Genomic DNA, 16,242 nt, shown 5'->3' on the forward strand with positions numbered 1-16,242 from the left:
AACAAAAATACCCCTATTGGATTAAAAAAAAAGTTAAACATGACTTATAACAGCTAATCATTATTTACTTTTCTTTATTGTGGAAAAGACAGAATAATAATATTCTTTAGTGTGAATTGTAAAAAGAAGTAACTTGCATATCAAGTTTACAAATCTCCCTCCCGATACCATAAAATCTCTCTGTGCGGAAGCCCCTTGGTAGACGGGGGAGATGGACGGGAGGTCACCAGTCATCACTGGTGCAGGACCCCTCCGTGGAAGCCCTCGGAAAAGGCGGGTTGATTGAAGGAAGCACAGAGAGGAGAGCTGATTGTCAAATTCTGGAAGTGCATGACATTAGTGTAACAATCTAATGAAGCAAACCACCAAACGAGAAGGAGAGAGAGAGAGAGAGAGAGAGAGAGAGAGAGAGAGAGAGAGACCTCATTAAGAAAGAAAAAAGGAGGGAATAGCCATGCCCTGTACACTGTGAATTCTAAATTCCTGCGTTCAGTTACCAAGGAAGAGAGCGAATCAGCCTCCAGCTGGGTACTTTTCCATTATAAGTTAATGCATAGAAGTGCTGGCCCTCTTTTTACCGGCTACTGTGGCCCTTTGGGGATGCCGGTAAAATCAGCTGAAGTTCTCAATGTGCAGAGCTAAACCACAAGCCTAAGCCATCAAAATACAGACCTGGAGAGCCGAACCGAAATGGTCCATTGGCTTCTCTCCGTTTCTGACCTCCTGACTGCAGCACAGAGCATCCTCTTTAAAGTGGAGGCGAAGATCCGTGTTGCCACAACCAGCGAGGATGTGAATACAGGCTGCAGTTTAAATGAGTGGAAAAGGGCAGTGGAAATAAACAGCAGTCAAATTAAATGCTATCATAACTTTAGTAACTTTTTAAATGAATCAACATTCTTGTACACACACGCACACAGACACACACACACATGCATGCACACACATGCACACCCCAAGCTAAAGGGCTTTATTTCTCCCATCAGGGGCTACAAGGCCTTCATGGACTGGGAGAAGGGAGAGGGAGACCCGTTTCCTTACTATGTCTATGGAGCTGCCTGCTCTGAGGTGGAAATCGACTGCCTGACAGGAGCCCACAAGGTAATACAACTTTCTTCTTGGTGAGTTAACACAAGAACAAAATTGCGTTGCACATGAACAGCCCTGAGTTCTCTGTGTAACATTTGTATACAGTAGAAAGAAGATCCTTTCAATCCCGTGGGAACGTCCATAGATCCAGCTTTATCATGAATTTGCACTTAGAAAGAAGTAGTCAGGAGGCATTGCTCATGACAGCCTAATATGCATTGTTTCTTATTCTAATTCAGACATCAAAATCACTTTCCAAAGTTGTGTGGAAACCAAGGGGGGAGGGGTGTTCTGTTTCTAAAGAAAGATCAAGTTATCTCATCTGGAGGAATAGGTAATTTAGCAAATCATCCTGAGTAAGCATTCTGAAAGCACACAGCGATGTGATACTGTTTCTTCAGAGTGGGTTATCCCAAGGTGCTCCTGCCTCTAAAGAAATAGATTGGGGTTGGCAGAGAAGGGGAGGGCTGTGACAATAACTTTGTGTTTGCCGTCTCATTGAGTCAAAGCCATGAATGCAAAAGACCTTCTGGGGCCATTGGTAGTCTCCGCACTAAATCTAAAGAGTTAGCAGATGTCTTACCCCCTCTAATGTTGACGGAGTTCAATGCCGTCTTAATTAACTAGCAGGAGTTTGGGAATCATTTGGGACCAAGTGAATAAATCTTTAAGTACTATTTTTAATTCAGGTTTTCACACTGAGGTCATTTTAATTTTTGGCAGAAAATCAGAACAGACATTGTCATGGATGCGTGTTGCAGCCTGAACCCAGCCATTGATATCGGGCAGGTAGGTCCTGGCCCACTTAGCTGGGTGCTGCTTCCTGGGAGCCATGGTGGGTAGGTAAAGGCCTTCTGAAAAGCACACAGTCTCACAGAGCTCGGCATTTCCCCGCTTCAGGTCGAAGGTGCGTTTATCCAGGGCATGGGCCTTTACACCACTGAAGAGCTGAAATATTCCCCGGAAGGTGCCCTGTACTCGCGAGGCCCAGATGACTACAAAATTCCAACCATCACGGACGTCCCAGAGGAGTTCAATGTCTCCTTGTTGCCGGCATCCCAAACCCCACTAACCATCTATTCCTCCAAGGTAAGCACCCCCACCAGCCACTGTGCCGTGTGCTGGTCAGGCATAATAAACGAAAGCAGGTGGGCAAAATAAAAAATAGATGTCAACCCTCATCAAGACCAAATCAAGACAGACTGTTAGAATTTGGAGATGAATCACCTCGAGCAAAGGGAAATTCAGGGAAGACAAATGATCCACCCGGTGGCCATCCTGGGCCAAGGATTCGATTTATTAAATCCTCTTCCCGCGAGACTCTAATGTTCAGCCAAAGCTTTGATTGGATAGAATAACATTTTCACTTAAGAACCTGAAGACTAAAATATTAAATGGGAATGGGAATAAGATTTCAATGCTACTGAAACCTTAAAAACCAGCGGCAGCGTGAACAGAACCCTGGACCAGGCCTCAGGAAACCTGCGTTCCTGCCCGAGCTGAACTCTGTGATATTAGGCAAGTCACTCACTCAGTTCCGAGGGGCTCAGGGGCCTCATCCCTCCCCAGAAATAATCTAAAGCAACGTTTCTCAATGGGACAGGAAGCGGGGGTCGCCCCTCAGGGAACATTTGGCAGTGCCTGGAGACGTTTCTGGTTGTCACAACCATGGAGGAAATGCTGCTTCTAGTGGGTAGAGGCCAGGCATGCTGCTAAACAGCCTTCAGTGCACAAGACAGCCGTCCACGGCAACGAATCACCGGGCCCCGATGTCAGCTGTGTCAGGAAGCAAAGACACCAACCCTCAGCAATTGCTAACTTCTTGAAATTGCAAATTAAAATAAAGGTCAGCGTGTGTGTGCATTGCTGTGTGCAGGTTCCAGGAGAGCCACCCTCGCAGTTGAAACTCCCTTTAGGTTTGAGATGCAGTATTAAAAATGTCTTTAAACTCTTTTGGGAGACTTCTCATGAGAGGTGGCAAAGTGGTACCAAAATCAGTAAGTACAGGAGTCCATATCCATCTGCTGGAATTGCATCATTTCCAAAATGGAGCCCTCTTGCTGCCCAGGAGCTTTCTGGGGACATAGGGTGATGGGGGGTGGAAGCGGGGGGGGGGGGGGGGGGGGGGGGGGGAACGGCAAGGGGGAGGGGCAATTTTGAAAGGAAGGCCAATCAACAGGTCTTTGGATTCTCTTTGGGCTGGAGATCACTCTGAGGGGGAAAGGCAAAAGGATGCTCAGAGCTCACAGAGAGCAGCTCTCAGGGCAAGCAGGACCCTTGGTTCCTGTGGTTGTGGCCAGCCCCGCACAGGCAGACCTGCAGGGCAGTGATGGGTTTGCGCGTGTGCCGGGAAGTGTACTAACGGCAGGGACCTACCAGGTACCAGGTGCTGTGCTTTTGTGCTACCTGAATGTACCACACCCTGAGAAGTACGTGTCATTGCCTGCATCTCACTGATAAAGGGAAAGGGACTCAGATTCAGTTTCTCTAGCTCAGGGGTTGCAAACAGGGCCATTGGCCAAATCTAGCCTGCAGATGTGTTTTCCTTGTCCTACACAGTGCTTTTTAAAGTCAGGAAATTTTATTTATTTTTAATGTATTTTTATTGATTTCAGAGAGGAAGGGAGAGGGAGAGAGAGATAGAAACATCAATGATGACTGGCTGCCTCCTGCACACCCTACACAGGGCATCGAGCTCGCAACCCGGGCATGTGCTCTGACCAGGAATCTAACCATGACCTCCCAGTTCATAGGTCGACACTCAACCACTGAGCCACGCTGGCTGGGCAAGTCAGGGAATTTTACATGAAAATACAAATATCGAAATTATCTTGAAAAATGGGATGATCTGATCATTTGGGCTGCATTTCTGGAAGGCAGCAGTTAGCTAGAACTGAAGAACAGGAGCCTCCTTTAGACAGGACATGGGTATCTCTATTTCCCCATAATCCCCCCTGACTTTTATCGACGTATAGTTCGGTGTAGAAGCTTCTAAAACAAATGTGCTCTCTTGCAGGGCCTGGGGGAGTCCGGAATGTTCCTGGGGTCATCTGTATTCTTTGCCATCACTGATGCTGTGGCCGCCGCACGCAGAGAGAGAGACCTAGCCGAAGACTTCACAGTGAAGAGCCCAGCAACCCCTGAGTGGGTCCGGATGGCCTGTGCAGACCAGTTCACAGAGATGGTAGGAGTTGTTGTTTACTTTCCTAGGAGGGGACTTTCTTTTCCTCCTTCTCATAACTCTTAGGTAAATGTGTAATCTAATCTGTATCTAATCAAATTAAAAGATGAAAGTTAAAATCAGTCACAATCCCACTAACCAGAAATCACCATCTCTCTCTCTCTCTCTCTCTCTCTCTCTCTCTCTCACACACACACACACACACACACACACACACACACATTTTCAACCGTCTTTCCTTTGGATAAATTATTTACATAAAGATACACAATCTTACACTGGATCTGTCACCAGTCTGACCACCCTCCCTCCACCCATCTTTTAATTCATCTATGTTTACACATAAAATAGACCTTATTTATATAAAATCAGGGCATCCCTGACATGAACATTTGAAAAGGTCTGAGCAGTGTAATTGGGAGTGACTCGGCGAGCCTTCACTCACATCTGGATTGAGAAGATACTTTTTCCCATGAAAGATCACTCAAAAACTAGTTGCTTAAACCTATAAAGAAAATAACTGACCAAACTCATGTATCCCACAAACTCATTGTCTTTATTTAGAGCCACTGGCCCAGGTTTTAGAGATGAGGGCAGGGCAGAATGTCTAGCTTCGCAATAACAAGCCCCTTGTTATTGAGGCTGCTTAGACCATGTTGAGAGCAACCATTTACCCCTCATCTTATCCTGACCCGCAATCTTCCTCGCAGTCCACTGACCTCATATAGGAGATAAAAACCCTTCAAGTCCTTGGGAGCTTCGGAGGTTCAAGAGTTCCTCTCCTCTGGCCTCCAGACCACTCCCTCCGCTGGACACCAGCAAGAGGGTGAGCAGAAGCCACCTTGAGTGGAGCCTCCTGAGGGAGGCGGAAAGGAAGCCCTGACTGTTGTTTAAAATATATATATATATATATATATATATATAGAGAGAGAGAGAGAGAGAGAGAGAGAGAGAGACTGTAGAAGGAAGGGAGAGGAAGAGAGAGATAGAAACATCAATGATGAGAGAGAATCATTGATCGGCTGCCTCCTGCACGCCCCCTACTGGGGATGGAGTCCACAACCTGGGCATGTGCCCCAACTGGGAATCAAACCCTGACCTCCCGGTTCATAGGTTGACACTCAACCACTGAGCAACACTGGCTGGGTTGACTCTTGGTTTAACAGAGAACCAAAGACACACAAAATACAGATGCTTCTGCTACTTCCTGTCACGGGAAATGGCAATACTCCTCCATCCAGGTAGTAACACAAAACCAGAAACCTAGGAGCTGGCCTGACATTTCTCCCTTTCTCTCTCCGTAGCCAGTCCCTCACCATGTCCTGTTCATTTCAACCCCTAGCAACCTCCTGCACCACTCTGTTCCTCCATCCAGCCACTCTTAAACAAACGTTTGTTGAGAAACGAATAGGTGCCAGGCATGCTGGGTGCTGGCAATGAACGAGATCTGTCTCCACTTACTCTCTAGAGACTCTCAGTCCAACCCCCATCCCTCTAGTCTGGGTCAGAGCAGCCGCCTAACAGTCTCCCGACACCCCCCGCAGCCAGAGATCTGTGGTGTGACAGATATGATCCCCATTGCTCTTGGGTTAAAGATAAAACTTTTCTATTTTCCCTGCCACATCCAGAAACCTGTAAAATCCAGTGTGGCAGACCCTCGCCCCCCGCCTCTATAGCCACACGTGGTCCCCACCCTGCCTTCTCTCTCCATCCCAGCCACACTCGCTTCTTCAGGCTGATCCTTGTATCAAGGACAGAGGCCCCCGTCGTGCTCCTCCCTCTGCTAGGAACCATCTTCTTTCCTTTCCTCACCTGGCTAACTCCTACTCACCTTTCATATTTTAATCATATTCAAGAGATGAATTGGGGACTTTGTTCTTGCATAGTGTGAGGTAGCAGGCGTGTAGTGGTGAACTGGATGCAGGTCCCCGCTCTCAAGGAGTTGACGGTGGAGCAAAGGAGAAAGACAAACCCTGCTGTCAGTTACAAGTGCTCGGCTGACTCTGGGTTATCCCTGTGAGTCAATGGAGCAAACTTTTCTAACTTAGCCCTAACCGTTTCTTAAAGTCAAAGGAGGTATGGGTGTGGCTCCAGCTTTAATCACTCATCGTGTAATCATTCATTCATCACCTATTCAGCCCCTTCCATGTGCCAGACACCAGGGGGGAACTAAAGAAATAGTGAGCCGGTGAATCTTCACCCGCATGGAGTTTACGTTTTACTGGGGAAACCAGATAGTAAACAAACACACAATATAATTTCAGATGAGGCAAAATAGAAGAGTAAGGGGCTAGAATACAATGGAGAGAGTTATTATAGAAGTTTATTGAGAAGTTTTCTCTGGGTGTTCACATTTAAACTGAGGCCTAAATGAAGGGAAGGAGCAAACATAAAGCTGGTGATGGCATGGTCAAGGCAGAGAACAGCTAGTGCAAAGGCCCTGGGGCAGTTGTAATGGATTTAAAGTAGATTGGGACTAAGGAGCCCTCGAAAATAAATAATCTTCTCAAGCCTCTGATCTTGCTTCTCGGATGGAAAAATGTGTAGCTGAAAGGCTATAATTGTTCTCATGGCAGAGAGATGAAAGAAACCGAAGTCGGTGGCTGCACCCCTTATCTTCGCATCAGCAGGGTGAAGCCTGGACAGTCCTTCCAGTCCACAGATTTCCTGGCAACTTGCCTCTGTCACCATCCAGCTCTGTTCTTCAGATCTTTAGAAATATGTTCGCTCCTGGCATTCTAACAGCCTGGCCCCCTTACAGACAAGTCTCCTTAAGGCACCTTGGAACACATCTGAGCCTGCATCAGAACTTACATTTGATCCAGCTACATCATGGTTCATAAGTTGAAATATATAATGATTCTCACTGCCATACAATATCGTACTATACCAAAAAAATGTTTTAAAGAAGCATAGACATTAACATTCTTTGCATTTGGCCTTTGAATGCTGTTGTCAAAACACAGTTTGATCTGCCCAGCCAGGATGGCTCAGTGGTTGAGTGTTGACCTAGGAACCAAGAGGTCACAGTTCAATTCCCAGTCAGGGCACACGCCTGGGTTGTGGGCTCAATCCCCAGTGTGGGGTGTGCAGGAGGCAGGCAATGAAGGATTCTCTCTCATCATACATGTTTCTCTCTCTCTCTCTCTCTCTCTCTCCCCCTTCATCTCTGAAATCAATAAAAATATAACTTTTAAAAAACACAGTTTGTTCTGACAGGTGAGAAGATGAGAGGGTCAGAATGTCTGTGACTAGAACATGAGCACTGGAAAGTCCTCTTTTAATAAGCTCCTTATGACCGTTAGGTAAATAACAGTCTATTTCTTAAATAGAAATGACGGTCTGACACAGTAGTTACTTTTCCTCTGGGAATTAAATAACATATGCACTTAAATGCACGTAAAAACACTGTGAATACAAGTCACTGTACATATTAGAGAGAAGTCTCCATCAAGGACTCGTCACTGTCAAAGACCTTCTTCCAGATGCGCCCCTCCCCAAGGCTGAAGAGCGTCCACATTCAATCAGGTGGACCTGGCCAGGGCAGAAAACATAGCTCAAGATGAGGATAATTAGCTTCAAGCTTCAGCAAAAAGCAGGCGTTAGTAAGAAGGCCGGAGCGTTTTTGTTTGAAAGTGCCACCTGTTTACTTTGGTATTGGCAGCCCTTCCTGCCAGATGTGGATGAGGCTGTTCCCGGGGCAGGCAGCCTGCTCCCCTGCGCTCCCCCTGCCCCCTGCACAGCCCGCTCCCCCCCCCCCCCCCCGCCCCCCCATGCACAGCCTCCGTTCTCTGAGAGGGAGAGGCGAGCAGCCTGTCCCAGGGACTGCTCCCATTTCCTGTGGTTCTGGGACCAACCCCACGGCACGTGGAAACGTGGAAACGCGCAGTCTCCCGGCTGCTCTGCTGAAGGCTACGCCTTCCAGCGGCACAAACACGCCGGCCACGTGGACTCGGGGAGACGGAATGACTCAGGGGCCGCTCAGAGCGGGGACGCCCACGGTGCCTCCCTTCCTCCGGTGCTGCGCCCACGCCCTTCCAGTGCACACACACAAACTCTCTCTCTCTCTCTCTCTCTCTCTCTCTCTCTCTCTCCCTCCCTCCACACTCTCCCCTGCCTCTCGCGCTGTCCTGGCGGAGGTCACCTGCGCTCTCACGGGCTGTGAAACTGGTGCCACGTGGAGCATGCCTGTCCCAGGAGGCAGGGACTGACTGCTCCCCTCCATGCTCGGACCCAACTCCTCCCTGCAGGGGCCTTTCTGACCACCGAGGGTGGCTTATCGGATACTGTCATTAAATGTATATGTTTGCATCTAAAAGCTCTCCTACCTGGTCCCTGGAAGGTTACTCCTTCAGGCGGGAGAATCAGAAGAGAGAGGGGGGGAGAAGGCAAAGCTGAATTCCCAGAGATTAAGAGAGGGAGGGAGGAAGGCAGGATGTGAGAGAGAAAGAGGTCTTACCTGGGGAGGGAAAGGCGTAACAGGCACTGCTTGAACTCAGTGAGGACACGGCCTGGAGCCGGAGGACAGCCTGGCATCTCAGCTCTCCCTTTCGGGATTTACTTACTCTTCTGATCACTCTGTGTCCTCATCTATAAAATGGGGGAGGAGGCGTGTGGAGAGGATCATTATAATTCCTTCACAGGGTTGTTGTAAGGTTTAAGTAGATAATATGTGAAAAGCATTTAGCAAGTGACCATACTTAGGAAGTGGTCAATGTACGTTGATGATGATGGTGATGATGGTGATGATGATGATGATGATGATGATGATGATGATGGAGTCTGAAGTCCCCAAGAGCACCGTCAGCTTCAGAGACTTGCTAGATGGACTCACCGGACTTAGAACGCTGTTGTAGTCGTGGTTTGGGTTTCTTCCAGGGAGAGGATACAGATTAACGTCCGCCAACGGCAAGGCAGATAGGGCGAAGTCCAGGAGAGACTGGGTAGGAGCTTCCAGCAGCCCCTCCCGGTGGAGCTACACTGACAGCACTGCATTCTCCCAGCAACAAGGTGGGAGAAGGAACACAAAGTGTCCACCACCTGGGAAGCTCACCTGAGTCTGGCGTTCTGGGCTCTCACTAGGGATCAGTGACGTAGCACAGGGCACCTGCATCGCTGACCTGAGTTACTCAGTGTCCAGGCCTTCCCGAGGCCAGGTGATGCCCCCTGGCTCAACGCCTCAGGGAGACAGACACTCTAATCAGGCAGAATCCTTCAAGGGTTTATTTAGGTGTTATCTCCCCGGGGCTGGTCAAGGGCTCTTTCTTTGGAATGTGCAGAGGCTAGACAACCCAAGCCTGCTGAGTTAATCCTTTACTACACAATAATGATGATGAAGATGATGATGAGGAATTCTGGATTGATGGCAGCTACCACTGACACTAGGCCTTGACACCAATGAGACCGGATACAGACCTATCTCAGAAGCTGAGATTTAACTAAAAGTGGCCATCTTGATGGCCATTGTGAACATATTGCCTTCATTCTAGCTATCAAGAACCACCCAGGGAGGAAGAGGAGGAGGGAGGAAGGGGTCGATGGCACCAAACAAGAGAGAAGATAAAGGGAAGGTCACCAAAGGCCAAGGAAGAGCAGCTTAAGTCCCAGGTCTGGGTCTCTGAAACCAAAAAAAAAAAAAGAAAGTTATGTCCTCATTCAAGAAGCTAGGGAGGAGGTAAGACCCAAGAAGGCCGAGGTAGCAAGATAATGAGTGTTGATCTGGGCCCCAAAGCCAAGGGTACTCCAGGAACCCAGGTCTGGTGGAAAGAACAGGAGGCAGGTTTTGGAAGAGACTAAAAATTGCCATCACCTTTAGCAGGAGAGTTGACCTGAATCGACCTCAGACTGACTGAGGAGCTCTGTCCAGCGTCCAGCCCGCCCAGCGCAGGTGCAACGCTGATTGTAAATAAGATACCCGTCGCAGCGGCTAAGTAGAGAATCAGGGACGTCTCTTTGCCGTCCATTCATATTTCATTACAGATTAAGAGCAAACAGGAAGAGTAGAATTTGTTAAGTTATCCTGATAGGAGTTGGGTGGTTGTTTTGTGGGGGTTTTTTTGTCTTCTTTTTGTACTTTTATGAAATAAATATTAGGAGGAAAGCTTTTTGGAACCCTCTTAACTTTTCGTTATTTATGGGAGGTTTGTGCTTTTACACCTGTGTAACTAAAAGTCAACTCTTTGGGCAAAAAAGCCTAACAGCAGAGGCAAGGAATGTAATTTCTGCTTTTTTGGCCAAACCTAAGGGAGAGCATTCCCAGCAGAGGAAACAGGAATTGAGGACCACAAGAAGGAAGGATTCACAAGTCAAGTTCTTGGGGCTTGAAGGCCAGGATAGGGAAATGAGCCTAGGTTTTAACTGGCAAGGGTTCTGAACAAAAACCATTTGGCTGAAGGTGTAGACAGAGCTGCTCTCAAATCACGGCACAGGAGTCCTGGTCCCTAGCTCCAACACAAACAACTCTCAACCTAACCACTCCCCTTTCCACCCTCCCTAACCCTGCAAATGTGTTCATAGGAAATATAATTCTCTGTGAGATTCACATCTTGGAAGTAAAAAGGATAGATAACTAATAGAGTGTCTTCTTACTTTACAACGAGAAGAGCAGCAGATATCACAATACCAGACCCCCTGTCTCTTCAGAGTTGACCCTGGAAAGAAAGGGTATTCCCCAGGAAAAGCTACCTCCTCCCATCAGAAAAATTTCCCCAAACCTACAGATTTGATATACTTTTCCTGGTAAAATATTGCAAAACTTATGATATTAAGTTTTGAATTTGCTTTCTTTCTTAGATCCCAAGAGATGACCCTAAGACATTTAGACCTTGGTCTATCCCTATAGCATAGCACTGCTGTCATTTTTCTAAAAGGTAAGATCAATAAGCTGGAAGATAATTACTCAGAAAAACTAATTCAGTCCTTTGTGTTCTATGGAAATTTATGATGACACAAGTGTGTAAGTCCAGTTTCTTTTTTTTTGTTTGTTTAAAATATGTTTTTATTGATTTCAGAGAGAGAAAAGGAAAGGGGGAGAGAGAGAAACATTGATTTGTTGTTCCATTTATTTATGCATTTGTTGGTTGATACTTGTATATGCCCTGACTGGGGATAGAACCTGCAACCGTGGTGTATCGGGACCATGCTCTAACCAACTGAGCTACCCGGCCAGGGCTCATCTAGCTTCTTATTTTATAAATGAAGATGTGGGGGCCAAGGGAGAAAAAATAACTACCTCAATGTATTTATTCATAGCCATAAAGTTTACCAGCTCAATTTTTCAACTATTTATTGTTCTTCTCTCACACAAAGTCAAGGGATTTACACACTTTTGTAATTATTCTCTTTTCTTTTTTTTTCAGGTGCTTCAGTTTTCTACAAGTGAAAAGATGGCTTGTTAATCCTAACTGGACTCCACACTGATATTCTTATACTGATGTGAAGAAGAAAAAAATGACACAAAACTTAGAAACATTATTCAAGTCTGATTACCTTGACAAGATGAATCATTATTTACGAATCATTAATTTAGACTTTCTAGCCTAGAGGCCACCAGACAACCACTGGGATAGTCACAGCAATCAAGTTTAATGCTAAGTTGTTTCTGTCAACATCATGTCAATATTGCTGTAAAAGCAAATCTTTCCTTTGTGTTTATCCAGTATCATTGGACTGTAATGCAGGCTACAATCCTAGAATGAAAGACACTTTGCAGTAGATAAGCATGTGCTTACTTTCCCCAGGGATGTGTTTGATTCAGTGGCCACAGGTAGGGACACCACAGAGTTCTACAAGGTTTGATTTTATTTTGTTTTCACTGTGGATTAGCTATGGGTCCGTGTATGTGCATTTGACAGCAAAGCAGTTGTATTTTCCTCATTGTAGATGAGCTATTCAACTGGTTGATATTCTTTTGGAATTTGGAGGGCAAAAGCATTGTAAAAATCGTTTTCAGTGTAGTATCATAAAACCCTTTTACTTCTTAAATCTGTTTATAAAAAAACACCTGATCTGGTATCAGAGTTTCAGGAAAACTTCATTGCTCCATTTCCCATATATTGAAGTGGGTAACACAGAGCAAAAAAAATTCTAAATTATAATCACTCCTATGTTGAAGTTGGAAACATGCAGGGTCCACCAAATCTTATTCCTCGATTTTAGGGGCCTTCAGAGAAGGAGAAACCAGCAAATGAATTATTCCATATTTGACCAGAAAGCCAGGGAGTAAACTGACACTCTGTCAACCAGAATTCATATGATCAGGCTCACCAAGCCTTCCACTACAGTGACTCCTTGAAGCGAATGGAGGATAGGCCAAGCTGAGCGAGTTTGGTGGTTGGTGAGAGAAGGTAAACATTAGACATGCCTTACAGCCTGGAGGAGGTTGAAGGTCACGGGAGGCACTGAGCCCAAGTGATTGAAGGGACTGGGACACAGCTGTTCACAGGCCCATCCGCTGACTTTGGAGGCTCCACTAGGACACAGGAGTCCAAGGGAGAAAGTGGGACAGGAGCACAAGGAGAAAGGAGACAGGAGCAGAGGGGTCATGGGCAGGACAAAATTTACGAATGATTTCTGAACACAGGAGCAGAAGAGTTGGGGAACTTAGTGGGAGCAGCCGGGGTAAAATAAGTTGAAATAAAAAGATGTTTTAGCCCTGGCCACGGTGGCTCAGTTGGTTGAGCATCATCCCGTGCACCAAAAGTTCACTGGATTTATTCCCGGACAGGGCACATACCTCCAGTTTATGGGTTAAATTCCCGGTTGGGACATGTAGAAGGCAATTAGTGTTTCTCTCTCTTTCCCTCTCTCTCTAAAATAAATAAAAATCATATTTTAAAAAGATTTACTTCTTTTTTTTATATATATATATATTTTATTGATTTTTCACAGAGAGGAAGGGAGAGAGATAGAGAGCTAGAAACATCGATGAGAGAGAAACATCGATCAGCTGCCTCCTGCACATCTCCCACCGGGGATGCGCCCGCAACCCAGGTACATGCCCTTGACCGGAATCGAACCCGGGACCCTTCAGTCCGCAGGCCGACGCTCTATCCACTGAGCTAAGCCGGTTTCGGCGAGATTTACTTCTTTTTTAAAAGATGTTTTAAAAACGTAAGTGAAGCCTTGGCTGGGTTGCTCAGTGGGTTGGAACACTTTAGCCCACACAGCTACTACAGAGAGAGCACACAGGAGTGAATGCGCAAACAAAAGCATGCTACCAAGACAGCTCTTTGTTACGATTTGGTTTTACAACTTTGGACTTGGGAGAGAGCTGGCTTTCTTTCAAACTAACCAGTCTCTCTCCTATCTCCTGTGGGCTTGTGCTGCATCCTCCCCCTGTCCGCTCCAATCGTTCCCCCAGGTTTTCCAGGCTAGACTCCACCCCTTTAAGTTGCCACATGCACCCAGCAAAGGAACTGCCACTGCTGTTTTTATTCCTCCCTTGGTAATCACAGCTAATGACTGGAGCTGATTCTTCCTGCCCACTTCTGGAATGAAGTCCCCTGGGTGGAGAAGGCACTGTCCCCTGGAAAGCCTGTGAATGCGTGGCTTCCTAGTGAATCAGGTTTAATGTCCAATTCCATTGACTCCCTTCTTAACTAGCTACTTATGCTAACATGCACATGTGTGTATGAGTGTGTGTGTGTGTGTGTGTATGTATATATGTGTGTATATTTTTTTTTTTTAAGCCAGGTTCATAAGGTGTTCTACAATCATTAATCCAAAACATAGGAACATAAATACTTTTCCCAGATCATTTTCCAAGGGAAGCATTGTGCTTTTCAAAACAGACCCTTGGCATCTTCCTAGTTGCTGGAAGAAAGACCTATTGCTACTTGCCCTTGAAAAGGAAACATTTATCTATTTCCACCACCAAAGTTAAAAATAGTAACAAGTTCACATGCAGCACCTAGCAGCTTTCAACTAAATAGGTTGAAATTTGCCAGGCTGGCGTGACTCAGTGGTTGAGCATCGATCTATGAAACGGAGGTCACGGTTCAATTCCCAGTCAGGGCACATGCCCGGGTTGCGGCCTTGATCCCCAGTGTGGGGCTTGCAGGAGGCAGCTGATCAGTGATTCTCTTTCATCATTGATGTTTCAATCTCTCTCCCTTCCTCTCTGAAATTAATAAATATATATGTTTTAAAAATAAATAAATAGGTTGAAATTTTACATCTAAAAGTTACATGGGGAACTTGCAGCAATGGCAAAGTGATGAGGTCAGCAAATCTGTCTCCAAAAATACTATAAACCTGGGCAAGTGTCCCAAACCACTATTTCAGGACTCCAAATATCAAGCAAAAGCCAACAAATAGAGAAGTGTTTATGAAAAACTGCTAAACTTTAGGTAAAAACAGGGGTCTATGGCAATCTTTTCAGGAAGGAAATAATAAAGATTGGAGTGGACCGACCCACTCACTCTGCAGACGCCCTTCGAGCCCCAGCACCACCCCAGGTGCGGCTGGCCAGGGAGCAGGAGGTTGGCTCCAGGGCGTGCCTGGCCCTGTCTGGCCCAGTCCCACCCCAACTGCCACCTTCTAATTAATTTCCTTTCAATGTGCACGAATCCATGCACCGAGCCTCTAGTTAATATATTAAGTGCTTAGAAGAATGCATGACATATGTGCCTGCTATATAAAAATAGCTAATATCTTTATTAGTGAAACATTGTATCTTTAACAGACTGTGGAAGTGAGAAATACAGTTTGGGGAGAAGAGTAATCAATAGTACTAAGAGTTTTTATAGTTTGGTGTTCAGAGGAGATACCAGATAAGGTGGATTGGGAGTTTGGGAAAAACGCTAGACATAGAGACCTGACTCTTGCCACTTCCCTCTGCTTCTCACATCCATCTCATCTCCCATCTGTCTCATCTGTCACACTAGCCTCCTTTGGTTTAACAGGTCAGGCCCTTCACACTGCTGTTTACTCAGCCTGGATGGGCACAGAGTCTGGACTCAGTAAATATTTAATAATTCGATATTTGAATTTGGAACTCTTTTAAATGGAGATAAAACTAAATACCTGGAAATGTATGAGGCTGCCAGGTGTGCTGGGTAGTCATGGCCCAAGCCTATAACTTCTTTAGTAAAAGGTTAAGCCAGCCCTACTCATTGTTCTTGTGCATCTAGGTTAACACACCTTGAAATGCCAGAAGTAATCCTCTTTTCCAGGCCCCTCAAGGAGAAACCATCCTCAAGAAAGCACATTATTTTGTTAACTTTCCTGTAACCCAACCCCCACCTCTTTTTCCTACTTTCATGTCATCTTCCTGTCATTCCCTCCTTAATTCCAAATGTATAAAAGAAACTTTAAAACTGTCAGAGGAAAGGTGGGGGGAGGGAGAGAATTACCAAAGAACTTGCATGCTTATATGCATAACATGGACATAGACAATAGGGTGGTGAAGGCCTGGGGCGGCAGGGTCAGGCTAGAAATGGTCAATGGGGGGAAAGGGTGGACATATGTAATACTTTCAACAGTAAAGGTGAAAATAATAAGATAATGAAATGCAAAGAAAAAAAGAAGATAATGTGTTAGGTTAAAAAAAAAAAACAGCTGTCATTCTCTGGAGCATTTGAGATCTTGCTTCCCAACATATGGCATCAGTTTGGCTCACATCAACCCTTATAAAAATTCTCTGAAGGTTTGGGCATTTCTTATGTCCTGTTAACGTAAAAAAAAACCCATTGAAACCTGTAAAGAATTTTTGGGGGACGTAGGTGGTTACATGAAATTCATTGGTGATAGATTAAGCGAAGCGGGGAAACCCCTGGGATTGGATAAAAAGTAAAATGATGGACACATACTTAGGTGGGTGCAGGATCAATTAACATGATAATGAAGGAATTTGTAGTATCTGTCCTGGTGCCCAGCACAGTTGGTGGTGACCCAGAGGCTCCAAAAAAAGGGAAGTTACAAGTTACCCAGACATTTCAAGGGTATGTTATCATAGATGCAAAAAGACAGAT

General features: G+C 45.8%; 1 protein-coding gene across 2 annotated transcripts in view; it reads left to right on the forward strand.

Annotated features, from left to right (window-relative positions):
- The window catches only part of LOC139014904 (aldehyde oxidase 2), a 58,550-nt gene extending 45,484 nt beyond the window's left edge, over positions 1-13,066 (forward strand). For both annotated transcript variants that reach the window (XM_070421792.1, XM_070421791.1), the window contains 6 exons: positions 987-1,101; positions 1,813-1,878; positions 1,990-2,178; positions 4,106-4,273; positions 11,063-11,139; positions 11,629-13,066. In XM_070421792.1, the coding sequence (XP_070277893.1) occupies positions 987-1,101; positions 1,813-1,878; positions 1,990-2,178; positions 4,106-4,273; positions 11,063-11,116 (592 nt within the window). In that variant the 3' untranslated portion in view covers positions 11,117-11,139; positions 11,629-13,066. The remainder of the gene's footprint in view (positions 1-986; positions 1,102-1,812; positions 1,879-1,989; positions 2,179-4,105; positions 4,274-11,062; positions 11,140-11,628) is intronic.
- Positions 13,067-16,242: the final 3,176 nt, after the last annotated feature.

The sequence above is a fragment of the Myotis yumanensis genome, unplaced genomic scaffold, assembly GCF_028538775.1.
Source record: "Myotis yumanensis isolate MYYU_CA2020_CCGP unplaced genomic scaffold, mMyoYum1.0.hap1 SCAF_8, whole genome shotgun sequence".
NCBI classification, from domain to species: domain Eukaryota; kingdom Metazoa; phylum Chordata; class Mammalia; order Chiroptera; family Vespertilionidae; genus Myotis; species Myotis yumanensis.